This window comes from Epargyreus clarus, unplaced genomic scaffold (genome assembly GCF_041222505.1).
Source record: "Epargyreus clarus isolate Ecla_fem2 unplaced genomic scaffold, WU_Ecla_fem_2.2 ptg000005l, whole genome shotgun sequence".
Taxonomy (NCBI): Eukaryota; Metazoa; Arthropoda; class Insecta; order Lepidoptera; family Hesperiidae; genus Epargyreus; species Epargyreus clarus.
The window spans coordinates 13,687,726-13,701,396 of NW_027332213.1; the positions used below are offsets into that span (position 1 = coordinate 13,687,726).

A 13,671-nucleotide genomic window follows, 5' to 3' on the forward strand; every position below is an offset into this window, starting at 1 on the left:
CACGTTCATAACGGCCCGACTATAGTACTCGTAGTTTACTTCGCGAAATAGCAATACAATTACACATGCCATCGCAATTCACAAACTAAAACGAGCTACGTATTTTGGTATCAGCTAACTGTCACTGTATGTTACGTATAGCTGCTTAGTTAGTTACCCACATTAAAATATGAATTATTTTGGACTAAACTGTACCTGTAACATATTAATGCATTTTGAATTGTGCGGTTATTTATACAAAGAAGCACTATGTAGTGAGAGCGAAAAGTTATCCGAGGCGTTTCAAGATAGTCCGCAAGGATAGTGTTTGTATTTGTAATAAAGTATTTGATCTTAGGCAGATTTTTTATCTTACCTAGGGTTAATCACAGATAGGTAGACACGTAGCCACATACCATCTAATAGCCTGTATGCCTCTTTCATCAAGTTACTCGTATACTTTAAAAAGTAAGTAAAAGTATTACATCAAGTTATTATGAACTATTAATTAAAAGTCATTAAAAGTGTCGCGTAAATGTACATTTCGTAATTCCGCTACATCTTGTGGCTTACGCCAGGTCTTAACCAGAAAGGTAGAGGCCGTATTTAGAGTTAAACAACCCGACCACTTACTAGACAACCGTAGGACTCTTAATATGTTTGTATATTTTTATATATAACAATATATATGTAACATACTTTATTACTAGAAATACTGTAAACTATAGAATTGACAGAGTATGCGATTACTGAGGATTAAAGAGAAAACCTTTGTTTGTGTTCTTCTAGGACCTCAGTAGCTTTGGTTATTCCCTGCATGCTCCCAACATATTACATTTTATATGTAAAAAACTAATCATAGAAACTCGGCCTCTCAATCGAGGAACTGAAATCCAAATACGAGGCTGAGGTTTAAAGACCTCTGATTTTTCAAAGTTATGTGCGTTTGCTATAAAAGAAAATTAAATGAGAAAACCTTTCAGTTCTTAAAAAGAATCTCCAAGGTGCGTGAAGTCTACTTTACCCACTCTGAGAGGGGAGAAGTAGACTTCACGCACCTTTGAGATTTTTGAGGCATAGGTAATAAATATAGGTTTTTATTCTGAATGTTGCAATTGAATTCCACAACAAAGTTATGTTGTGGAATTCAATCAGTTCTCAGCAGTGGGACACAAAATTAATTATGGCTTGCCAGCTTCGAAAATAATTTTCTCAATTTGAAAGCGTTTCGAATAATTACTGAACACAATAGAGTAAAAGAAGGAAAACCAAGAAAACAGTAGAAAAATCTAGAATCAAATTAAAGACTGTGCTACAACCGTCAGTTCCAGATAAAATTTGTTCTGGTTAAAGAACACAGCGTTGTATGCATTGCGGGGTAGTTAGAAAAAGGACCAAAATGGTAAAATACCACAGACCACAAAAGAAACCGCTATACATTTTTATTTTTGTTACAAAACATATTGGAGCTATTCTGGTGTTATGACATCATATATTTTCTTCTTATGGGATGTCTAACACGAAGTGTAACTCATATTTCTCATATCATGGTGATGGTGACAGGAATTGCCAATTTTTCTATTTTTTTTAGTAGTTCATCTGATGGTAAGAGCTTACTCATGTACATCTGTAATTAACCCCATTTAGGATTTGAGTCCTACCTAAAGTCGGCCACAGATGAGTTGCTATTCCTGAGGAGTGAGGACTAAATAAGAACATTTCACATAACTTTGTAGAACTTAAAATCTGTTATAAGGCAGCATTTAAATAACACCATTTTAAGTAAAATTTTCGAATTTTGTTGACTCGGCAAAACATTCACCTCGAGAGCACGAAATAGGGCAAAACAATGTAGCTTCGAAGTATAAATTAATTTCTAGATTTTTCTGTATCATTTGTTACTAGCGCGAAACATAGATTAGTAAAGATTACTCACTCCTAACAAGAAAATGTAACTTCCTAAAATTTAGTTTTTAGAGCATTTACGAATGAAACGATATTTCTCCGCACTTTTTCTTCGATTTTGTGTTGTTTTTACACCACTTAACTGCACATGTCGGCATTTTTCCGCGTAAATTACTCCATGACAGTCGGATACGTAATGGGAAAACAGTCTGCCATTTTACGTATGTGTCAGCTATTTGTGGCTTCCTTCAATTACAAGGCGGTGACGTATCTATCGCTGGGGATGTAAAAATATTTTTATACCGTGATTTGAAAATAAACCCTTATTTTATATTTCTATTGTATTTAGGAATTCGTTTAAAGGACTTCTCCTTATTTCATACTACTATTTCAAAAGGAAACTGCCAATAATACATTCAATAATACCGTTATGATGATGATGAAGACAAAAAAAAATATTATCATTTTTTTTTAAGTTTATGACAAATTACAGATATAAATGAGTCAACTAAAAATACAAGTAGATACTATTTCTAATGAATCGCTCAATCAAATCATTAGGACTCATTCAAGCAAAGATGTTTTTATTTAGTTACTAACATATTTTTAAAAGATATATCTCTCGAACCCCCAGCGTTATTAATAGTAGGTACTAAATAACGTATTTTAAAACTCTGTATGCAGTAAATAAAGTAAACATTAGTATTCAGACGATAAAAGTGGAATCACACATGAAAGGTCATTCACAACTTTATCGTGCACTAAACCATCCATTAAGGAGTGAAGAGGATAGTTAACGTAGCTCATTTCCTTATTCAACCATATGAATAGGGTGACAATGACACAGGTGATATTGGGACTAAATCTATAAAGAGACTGGTGGCGCCATCTATGTACATTATACAAATATTTTAAATATGTGTTCCTTTTATCGTTTTTTTTGATATTTCACAGATTTTTAGTAGATTTTCGAAAGGTGTACTTTTAATAAAATCAAAAGTGTTTCAAATATCTTTTTCAGCACAAAATTATGTACCGAATGAGACATGGCTCTAGAATGTCCCTGGGGAACAATTTAATATTATTAATTTTGAAAATTGATTCCTTCAATAGACTAAATATTTGTTTCTACCAATGCTAATTTGCTAAATAAAAAAATGGGCAAACGAGAGTCGGACTAGTTAGGGTTTTGTCCAGTCATTTTTTTTATTTTCAGTATTAGTTTTCATAGCAGCTATATAGAAATTAGTCTAACTAGGCGTTTTAAAAGTCAGAGGTATGTGGCAGACGGACATATAGACAGACAACGAGGCCTTTACCGCTTCCGTTATCACGATTGGGGTAAAAATCTTAAAATATTTACCAATATAGACAGACTGTCCCGTTAAAACTACAGTATGTGGTGTCCCCACACGTTACTGTGGCGTCGTAAACACCGGAAAATGAACGGCGTCACTTCAACGAGCGGACACCTAGCTCCCTAGTTAATTGGAAGTCTGCCTGAAAGCCTCACACTTTCTGCGACACTTTTCCAATGTGATACGAATATTAAATGTTAATCTGTTTCTTTGTTACTATTTGTGGTAGTACTAATATTATTGAGTACGATTACTTTTACTTGTTTTTCGTTTCATTGTTATTAACTACTTAGCTCGTGATGCTTTCATCTTAATATTAATTAGTATAATTGACATGTCCTGAGTTTTCGTAAATGGCAATCGCATAACCGGTTTCCATAAAAAAAATATGAGTGTACATATAGTTTCAGCTTAAAATATAGGATAGGATATTTCATAGATGGCGCTGTTGCTGAGTTCTAATTATTTCAAATTAAATTATTTTAATTCAATATAAGAGCCATGATGTCATTTTTAAATGAATAATTTTAAGGAACAAATATGTTGAAGGTATTGTAATGAATGATACAGTCTTAATATACATTTTGAGATAAATTGTCAATAAAATTAAAATTCAAAATACTGGAGACGACCACGTTAACTAAAACTCCAGAGCAAATAACGTCCTGTCTTAATACAAATCTAAAATATCTTGTTCACTTTCTTCATAGAGCTTAGACAAAATACAAAGGCGTGACGTCACAGGACATGACACCAACGTTTTCGTGCGTTATTCAAAGTAGATAGAAAAGCTTAATTTCTTGCTAAAATCATATTACTTTCGAAAATAATAGACGCGTCATAAAGGAGGATATTCAAATCCAACATCATGCCCGATAAATTTTTGGATTTATCTATTCCATCCTTGGCTGGTCGAATTTAGATCTAAAGTTTATCAGCAGTTTAAAGAATTGAAATGCAAAGCAACATTCGTTTAAAGCAAGTATCAATCGGCGTCGTGCGTCGGCACTCGTTTTGCAGCTAGATCTACAGGTAATCGGGCGCGCAATGAAAAATTCAATTTGCACGAGTTGCCTCTACAAAGATCTATATATCAATCGCACTAGAAGGCCTGTGCAATTTTCTGTGTTATGTGGGCATAAATAGTGCAGTTTCATGGCTTCACTTTTAAAATTATTTGATATATAAATGTTTGAATTTACATAAGGAAGTAAGCCATAATTTCAAAGTAATACTTGTAAAAGTGTTTTTATGAAAATCTTTACAGTGTCCGCTCTATAGCCTTTATATTTGTCTAATGTCTTTGGTTCTCAATATAAGAAAAACACAATTTATTCAAATTTCAAAATGATGATAAAAACAATATAAAAATTAAATCACTTATCAGAAATAAATGTTAATATTAATTTATTTACATAAAATTTAACCAACCTAGTCAGGTGGAAGTTTAGATCTAAATTTTAACAAAAAAATAAAAAAAAAATGAAATGCAAAGCAACATTCGTTTAAAGCAAGTATCAATCGGCGTCGTGCGTCGGCACTCGTTTTGCAGCTAGATCTACAGGTAATCGGGCGCGCAATGAAAAATTCAATTTGCACGAGTTGCCTCTACAAAGATGTTGAATTGTGCTGGAAGGTCTGTACAATTTTCTTTTGTGTTAGCGTTGTGTTCGGTTGTGTGGGCGTAAATAGTACATAGAAACTATAACAGATGTTTACGATTTAGTTTGTATGTATATCTGATAAATAAATCCTTACATTTACATATGGATAAAAAGCTGTAATAGCCTAGTGGTTACGAAACGCGGCCTCTCGATCGAGGGGTCCGAGGTTCAAAGCCCAGGCAAGCACCTCTGATTTAAAAAAAAATATGTGCGTATTAGAAATAAATTATCACTTGCTTAAACGGTGAAGGAAAACATTGTGAGCAAACCTGCATAACCCGAGAGATATAAAAAAAGAATCTCAAAGATATGTGAAGTCTACCAATACGCACTTGGCCAGTGCGGTGGACTATGACCTAATCCCTCATTCTGAGAGGGAGACCCGTACCCAGCACTGGGACAGTAATGAGTTGATGATGATGATGATGAAGACATATGGAAACTGGCCACAGTTTCATAAGGTAATCGTAAAAGTATTTCATGTGATAAAAGTCCCAACTTTTTTATATATTCCAAATCAAACAAGTTAACAACAGTACACTAATTCATAATTCAGATAAAGTTTTGAACTAATGTAGAAATATTGTCGCCTTCTTCGTATCAATTTTTTTATAAAGTAATATAATTTTTTCCCCAGATGAGATATGAGATTGAGAGAGAATGCTTAGGTACTGAGAACTAAGATGGAACACCTGATTGCCTCGGATAAGAATTTCTCCTTTACCCTTCAAATCGGAATGCAACAGCGTTTAACACTGCTGTTATTAGACGGAAATAGGTGTGGTGGCGGTGATGCCTCTGTACCGACTTCCCGCTACTCGTCAAGGGATGGCGCTGCTGAACCACGCTATCGAAGTTTTCTAAACATCTTGCATATATACAAGCTCCGAACTGAGACTGTTGGAGCACGGCCGCTCCCCGGGCATGATCAGCTAGCCCGGCGCCTAACCTCCATAGTCATTCTACCACCTTCAACCGCACGTATCCATCTTCCCCTATTTCCCTTACCTATTCTGGTATACCTATCTCCATTTAATTTCTAACACCACTACTAGTTTTCTAAGTTTTAGTACCCAACAAGCGAACTATATCTGTGTTATCCACAGATCGGTTTTCACGAATAGCGGTGCATTTGCAATTTTAATGTCGGGTATGTGTCGCTTACAGTTGCTATATGCCCTCAACTCACATGGAACTATCGACGCTTAGAATACTAGTAGAATATTCATGAAACTATATATACAAATACAGTGGAGAGAATTATTAAATGGGACTATCTATTACTTACATAAGCTTATACAGAAGTCAGAACATAAAAAAAACATACACAAAATAAAAACAATCAGTAGTAACAAATGAAAACTGCTTTTTTCGTAATATTATAGAAGTAGCAAAGGTCTACCTGGTGGTAAATAACTTCTGCCGCCCATAGACATTAGTAATCAATCCCAGATAATAGTAAAGCCACAGATGTAACTAGTGTTGCTACTCCTGAGGACTAAATTGTAACTCGAGGCATTTCGTACGTATATAGGTATGTCTCCGTTACCACATCCAACTGGAAAGCAGCAGCGCTTAACCCTACTGTTATTGGGTACAAATAGGTGTGGCGGTGTTGCTTCCACAGTCAAACCACCTTCAAAGAGTTCTACCAAATTCTCTGCTCTGCGCCGAGTCTGCGTGTATGTGTATTCGTTTTTGTGTCTATGAGGCTTTTTTTTGTGGATGAGGGGGAAACCTTCAAAGGTACCCGACGCTGTGGGAGCAACGACGGGTGGACAATGTGGGACTTTTACTGCACTAAAACCCCCCCGGTGACCGTCCTCAGTGCTGCGTAGAGGACTCCGGGATCTCCAAAGGAACGCAACCGGAGTCCTCTTAGCGCGTTGCCCCATCGGGCTCCGCCCAGATGATTATGAAGCTCGCCACTCCTTGTGGAGCGCACGACGGTATGAGGTCTCACACATACCATCGTTCGTCCCGGGGTCTCTAGCCGTGCGGTTAGAGCTCCCACTCGTGCCGCTCTCAACCCCGAAAGTCCCCTTTTAGTCGCCTCTTACGACAGGCAGAGAATACCGTGGCCCTATTCTGGTCCTGTAACTACAGGGACAGTGTCTATGACACCTTTTTTTTTTTTTTTTTTTTTTTTTTTTCTTTTTTTCTTTTCGAGGGGGAAACCTTCAAAAGGTACCCGGTGCCGTGGGAGCGACACGGGGTTATGTGGGTCTTTTACCGCACTAAAACCCCCCCGGTGGCCGTCCTCGGCGCTGCGTAGAGGACTCCGGGATCTCCAAAGGAACGCGACCGGAGTCCTCTCAGCGCACTGCCCCGTCGGGCTCCGCCCAGGTGACATTGTGTCACCACACCGTCTGGTGTATACGACGGAATGCGACCACACATACCGTCGTCCTTCCCGGGGTCGCTAGCCGGGCGGTTCGAGCTCCCACTCTTGCCGCCCGTAACCCCGAAAGCCCCTTTTAGTCGCCTCTTACGACAGGCAGGGGATACCGTAGCCCTATTCTGGTCCCGGAACTACAGGGACACCGCGCCTGGGGCGTTACGTACGCCCGCGGCGACTCCTCCTTCTCCGAGCGGGTTCAGCGCGCTCCCTAGCTCGTTCGGCGTCTTCCTTTGCAGACATTACGTCATTGCAGAAGGTGATCATGCCGTCCCAGGCTTCGCTACGCTGAACCATCGCCCCGATGATGGCCGATGGAGAGAGATCCGGTCCCACTTTTTCGACGAGGATCCGCCGCTGAGACTCCCACGCTGGACAGTGCTGCAGCGTGTGCTGTGCAGAATCCTCATCGCACCCACAATGATGGCACTGGGCCGTCTGCTCCCTCCTTATCCTATTCAGATACTCACCGAAACAGCCATGTCCGGTGAGCATCTGAGTCAAGCGGTAGGTCACACGACCTTTGCTTCTCAGCCAAGCCCTGAAGTTCAGCAGGATTGCGTCGACCACCCGTTGGCGTATGTTGTGTGGTTCCAGGAGCCTATTACGCCAGCACCTCAGAGCGCGCCACCTGGCTCTCCTACGAAGCGCTGCGACCGTCTCTTCGCTGAAGGGTTCAGCCCTCTGGCGGAGGACGCGGATCTTATGGAAGACCCGTGCGTCCATATCCGCCAGAATGTCCAGAGGCGGAAGCCGCCCCAGGACTGTCGCCGCCTCATACGATATGGTACGATACCCACGGGCGACTCTGATAGCGATCATACGTTGCGCGGAATTTAATTTCCGCGCACGGCGCTGGCAGGCAGACAATCTGTCCGACCATACCGGCGCCCCGTAGAGCGCAATCGAGCGTATCACACCCGCGTAGAGGCGGCGGACTTCCTCCCTTGGTCCCCCGAGATTTGGCAGCAGTCTGTGCAAGGCACCCGCTACCTTATGAATCCGGGGGACGAGACGGTCGAAGTGCTCGTCGAAGCACCAGCGGTCGTCCAGTGTAAGGCCAAGATACTTCATGTACCTGCCTATCCGGACGTCCGCTTCACCGACGCGCACTGAAGTTTCAGCTGACTCGACTCTTCGCCCACGGCCATGGAACCACATAGCCTCGGTCTTCTGGGACGCAACCCGTAGGCCCAACCCGTGGATCTTCGCTATGACGCGTGCCACCCCGAGCTCTGCTAGCCGAACCGTTCTACAAAAAGACACCCCTTCTGCAAGAACGAGAGTGTCATCGGCGTAGCAGACGATGCTCACTCCTTGTGGGAGCACCGTTCTCAGCACTGCGTCATATGCGATATTCCACAGTAGTGGGCCCAGTACCGAACCCTGCGGCACCCCGCGCACGACGTTCCTTCCGCGAACGCTCCCATAGCGGCCTGGGAAGCGGATACGCCTGTCTGACAAGTAGGCCTTAAGAACCTCCCGCAAGTATGAAGGCACTGCATGGACAGACAGGCCCTCCATGATCGCACTCCAGGGTAGAGAGTTAAAAGCGTTGACAATGTCAAGGCTGACTGCCAAAACTACTCTACCCTGAGATATGGCCCGCTCTGAGAGCGTTCGGACTCGAAGGATGGCGTCCATCGTCGAACGCTGCCGCCGGAAACCGAACTGGTTTTCAGACAGGTCTGGACCATGGCATGCTAGGTGATGGCTAATTCGAGAAGAAATAATCCTCTCGAATAGCTTGCCTGCCTCATCCAATAGGCAAATGGGTCTATATGCTGATGGGGAGTCTCGAGGCTTGCCCAACTTGTGCACCAGCACTAGCTTCGCCCGCCTCCAAACTGAAGGAAACCGTCCATAACGGAAGCAGGCGGTAAACAGCTTTTGCAGCCTCCCCCCCAGCACTGTCAGCGCTAAGACCCATGCCTGACCTGGGATTCCATCCGGCCCCGGGGCAGTGTTTCGCCTTGCCATGCGCTTAATGGCAGTATCAAGCTCGCATTCGGTGACCGCCAAGTCATCTGACCAATCAGAGCTATTCGGCGACGCGGCGGGAGGACCCGTTTCGCCAGTGGTTCCTGAAAACAGGCTGTCCACCACTGTGTCCACGAAATGCGGGTCGAGAGTTTCCGTGAGTGGAGGCACCCATGGACGTAACTTGCCGAGAACCATCCTGTACGGGCGTCCCCATGGGTCTCGGTCTAGTCCCTCCACAAGCGCGCTCCAGTTCCGGGCCTTGCTTTCGGCGATTGCGCCCTGAAGCAATGTTGTTGCAGCCCGATACTCCACGTACTTCTCCTCCCATTCCGCAACGCCAGCAGACCGTCGCCGTCGAGCCCGAGTGTACTGGCGTCTAGCACGTAGGCAGGCCGCACGCAGCCGTGCGATGTGCTCTGACCACCAGTACACAGGGCGCCTCCAGCCAGGTCTGACACGCGGCATCGCGGTATCGCAGATAGCCGTCATGTCATCCCTGAGCCGGATCGCCTCCCCCTCGGGATCAAGTTGGTCAACCCCCTCTGGAGCGCGAGACCAGTCCGCGACGTGAGCAGCAGCAACAAGTAGGTCTCGATTAAGACGATTTCGTGCCCATCGACGCGGACGGTCGTTCGTCCGGCGGCCATCAGCAGCCGGAAGCTGCAACACTACATCCAATATTATGTGGCGATGGTCGGACAGCGTGACAAGGTCTTCGGCTACCCTCCAGCCCGTCACCATACGCTCGGCAGAAAGAGTCGCCCACGAGAGGTCTACGACCGACTCTCCCTGCCAACGCACGCACGTACTGACCGAACCACGATTCAGCAGACGTAGGTCGAGCCCGGCTGCCCACTCGAGTGTTGCCTCTCCCCTGGCGCTGTCGCGCCTGTTTCCCCAGACCCTTGAATGTGCGTTAAAATCGCCAAGGACAATTACAGGACGGGGAAAACAGAACCGAACACAGCTTGCCAGTTGGTCGAGGAACGTCTCGTACGCCGCCAAACTGCAATTGGGGGAGATATAACACCCCAATACTGCAATGGGACCCCACTCCACCGCGACTATACCCCGCTCAGAGTGGAGTCTGGAGCAAGGAGGATCTCCTTCACCACCCGCCCAGTACACGGCGACGGTCTGCGCATCGTCTCCGACCCATCGCGGATGCTCCGGAACTCTATAGGGCTCCGCCACTACTGCCAAAGAAACCGAACAGTCAGCGAGGCATTGCTGGAGCAAATCCTGCGCCCCGCGACAGTGGTTTAAGTTCCCCTGGAGGACTTTAAGTGACGGAGACCTATCCATTAGGAGTCCATCGCTTCCGCTGGTGGACAATGGGACGAAGCGCTGGGACGCGCAGGCCCATCTGTCCTTGACGAGTCAGTCGTCGCGACCGTTAGCTCGTTTCTTCCGCTGCCTCGTTTTTTACGTTTCGGAGGCGTGCACCTCTTGCTACCAAGGCGGTGGTCGGCTGGAAGACCAAAGTCCGCGCATAGAGCACATTTCGGTGACTGTGCTCCGCATTGGCTCGCCCTGTGACCGGGCTCGCCACATACGTAGCACAGTGCGCTCCTATCCTTGGTGCTGGTACACTGGTGCCTTGCATGCCCCGTGTCAAGACAGCGGAAGCATTGTAGTGTCCTGGAGGGCAGGATCTCCACTCTCGCGGACACCCATCCGACAAGGAGTCGCTTTGCGGCGGCCAGCTTACGGATGGTCGTAAGGGGGCAGCGCACCCATGCCGTCCCCAAAGCCGAGGGCCTTCGCCTGATCTCTCCGACTCTCACTTCGGTGGCGATACATCCACATGCCATGGCGATGGCATTTGCGACGTCCTGCTGGGTGACGGAGTCGTCCAAATCCATCACCCGCGCCTCGCCCTGCTTAGTGGGTCTCGCCACCTTAACACCCATTTCGCCGACGGCGTCTTGCAGCTTCCCCGCAAGTGCATCGGCTTTTCCAGCACAGTCTTCGCCGGCCACCTCGAGCAGCAGGCCACCGTTTAGGGCTTTCTTTTGCCGCAACTCTGCTATACCCAGGTCTGCCAGCTTGATGTGCCCTTTCGCGGTATTCATCACCTCTGCATAGGTGACATTCAACCCTTCGGGCACCGTGACGGAGACTGCCGCCGACTTCGGGACTCGCGGAAGCCTCTGTTTGGCTGCCCTCCTCCTAGTGGGCTGACCCGCTTTGGTTGTCTGAGCCGCTGGTACTTGGGCAACTTTTGCGCAAGGACGCCGTTGAGAGGCACTCTTAATTCGCCCACGACTCGGAGATTGCCTCCGCGCGGGCTCCGCTTGAGCCAGAAGCGACCGTCGCTCTTTTGCCCTGGCCTTACGCCCCACCACGGTTGCCCAAGTCCCTCCTTCTGCAGCCGGGGCTGGTGCTACCGGAGACCGCATTGGCGCCGCAGCCACTGGGGCACGCGCGGTTGCATTGAGTGAGGCCCTTTGCCCTAGGGGAGGCCGGATTGCTCTTCCGGGGAACAGCTCGTCCCTAAAGGAGGCTAACTTTTTATCCATCATGGACCCGATCCGGTCCATCAGAGCATCCTCCGTATTTTGGACCCTCTTCGGTTCAGTCCGGGGTGGTTCAGATCTAGTTGACCTTTTTTCACGGCGTAGCTCGGTCACTTCCGTCGTGAGAGCCTCCACCTTCCCGTGCAGGTCAGCGAGCTGAGAACGCAGTGTGGCGTTCTCCTTTTCCAGTTGGGTAGTGGTTGCCCGCTGCACCACTTCCGACGCTGCTGCCTGCACGTTGCGTACAGCCAGACGAATGGCTCGCACCAAATCCCCTTTCATGTTGCGGGATTTATCAGCGATCTTCTCGATAACTTCTAGGTTCTCGATAATGCAAGAACCTAGGTCATCCGTCGGCTGCCCGTTCATGTCCCGGCCTAATTCCTCGGCACTCGGGAGGGAAGCCTTCGACCTGATCTGGGAGGCTGGAAGCGGGGGCTCCAAAAAATCTCCGGCCTTATCCTTGAGATCTGCCGTCTTCCGCTTCGGTCGTTCGCCTTCACTACCGCCATTTGTTGGCAGTGCTCTCTTGCGGGCCTTTGATGTAGCTATGGACTGCGTGGACATAGCTGACTGTACAGAGCAGTCCGAGAAATCACCCCCGTCCGACGAAGCAGCGGGTGTGGGTGCCCTGTTTCTGGTGTTTCGCACCTTCCTTGTTACCGCTTTTAAGGCGGGCGTCTTTTCCGTCTCGTTAGGAACATATTCGGAGTCCGTTGTGTGTATGCTGTGGTCGCGTTTACGGAGGTCGGCGGGCTGCCGACCTACGAGGCAGTTGTTGCCCCCTCCAGAGTACGTGGGGCTGCCCTCCACCGAAGCAGAGGGGTGGGATTCTCCCTCTCGGGTACCCACCTGGAGACCGTTTTCACAACTAGCCTTTTTCATCTTTTCTTTTTTTTTTACAGGGGTGAGATCCCCTGTGGGCCACTCTTAGTCTGGTCCTTCACCCTTCGCCTTTCGGTATGAGTAACTCTTCCGTATAGCCTCGGGGATCATTAGGACACTCAAGCCCCCCTACCACGACAAGGTGGCAGCCCGTTCAGGGGGGAGTGTCTATGACACCTACGACTCAGATAACATCCTAGTGTGGCACGATGTATACTTTCTAACACACACGCCACAAGAATAATTTTAATGTGACGCTACGAGTTCTTAAGACGCGTTACCGACAACAATATATAAAACCACGTAAATCATCATCAACCCATTACTGTCCCACTGCTGGGCACGGGTCTCCTCTCAGAATGAGAAGGATTAGGCCATAGTCCACCGCGCTGGCCAAGTGCGTATTGGTAGACTTCACATACCTTTAAGATTTTTTTTTTTATAAATCGTTCAGGTATGCAGGTTTCCTCACGATGTTTTCCTTCACCGTTTAAGCAAGTGATAATTAATTTCTAATACGCACATAAATTTGAAAATCAGAGGTGCGTGTCTGGGATTTGAACCTCGGACCCCTCGATCGAGAGGCCGTATTCCTTAACCACTAGGCTATCACTGCTTTTTTTACGTAAATAACGCCCTTAAAACATGTAATAAGTTTATAATACCAGTAAAACTCGTCCCAATACTTTCACCTCACTAAGAGCGTAGTTAAAGAACAAAACAACCACAATTCGAATATTTAAACATTATTTATTTGTCAGTTCAAAGCAAAAGTTCTCAACTCAGTCGGAAAGGAAGTAATTATTTCGCTTCAGAAGGGAATTCTGTCACAGAATTTACACTCGAACATTGTTCTATAGAAATGTTAGGATTATTATGTCGGGAACATACGTAAGTTGAGCGGAGTTTTGTGATTAAGATTACGGCTTAGATTACAGGCTATGTGTCTGCAAATTCGCACGTAGCCACAGCTATGAACT

The 13,671-nt window shown here is 45.9% G+C and overlaps 1 protein-coding gene across 1 annotated transcript; it reads right to left on the bottom strand.

The window, feature by feature from the left end:
- Positions 1-8,386: 8,386 nt before the first annotated feature.
- LOC140757858 (uncharacterized) lies at positions 8,387-12,691 on the bottom strand. The gene is made up of 3 exons (XM_073093729.1): positions 10,682-12,691; positions 8,685-10,529; positions 8,387-8,515 (listed from the first exon to the last, which is right to left on the bottom strand). The coding sequence occupies exons 1-3, from the start codon at positions 12,689-12,691 to the stop codon at positions 8,387-8,389; spliced, it is 3,984 nt and encodes a 1,327-aa protein (XP_072949830.1).
- Between the last annotated feature and the right edge of the window lie 980 nt (positions 12,692-13,671).

Excerpts from the sequence above, each read along its gene's own strand:
- LOC140757858 (XM_073093729.1), bottom strand. The coding sequence starts at position 12,691 with ATGAAAAAGGCTAGTTGTGAAAACGGTCTCCAGGTGGGTACCCGAGAG. Across the intron at positions 10,530-10,681 it reads GCGGAAGAAACGAGCTAACG|GATTTGCTCCAGCAATGCCT; the intron begins GTCGCGACGACT and ends CGCGGGGCGCAG. Across the intron at positions 8,516-8,684 it reads GCGGGGTGCCGCAGGGTTCG|CGAAGATCCACGGGTTGGGC; the intron begins GTACTGGGCCCA and ends CACGCGTCATAG.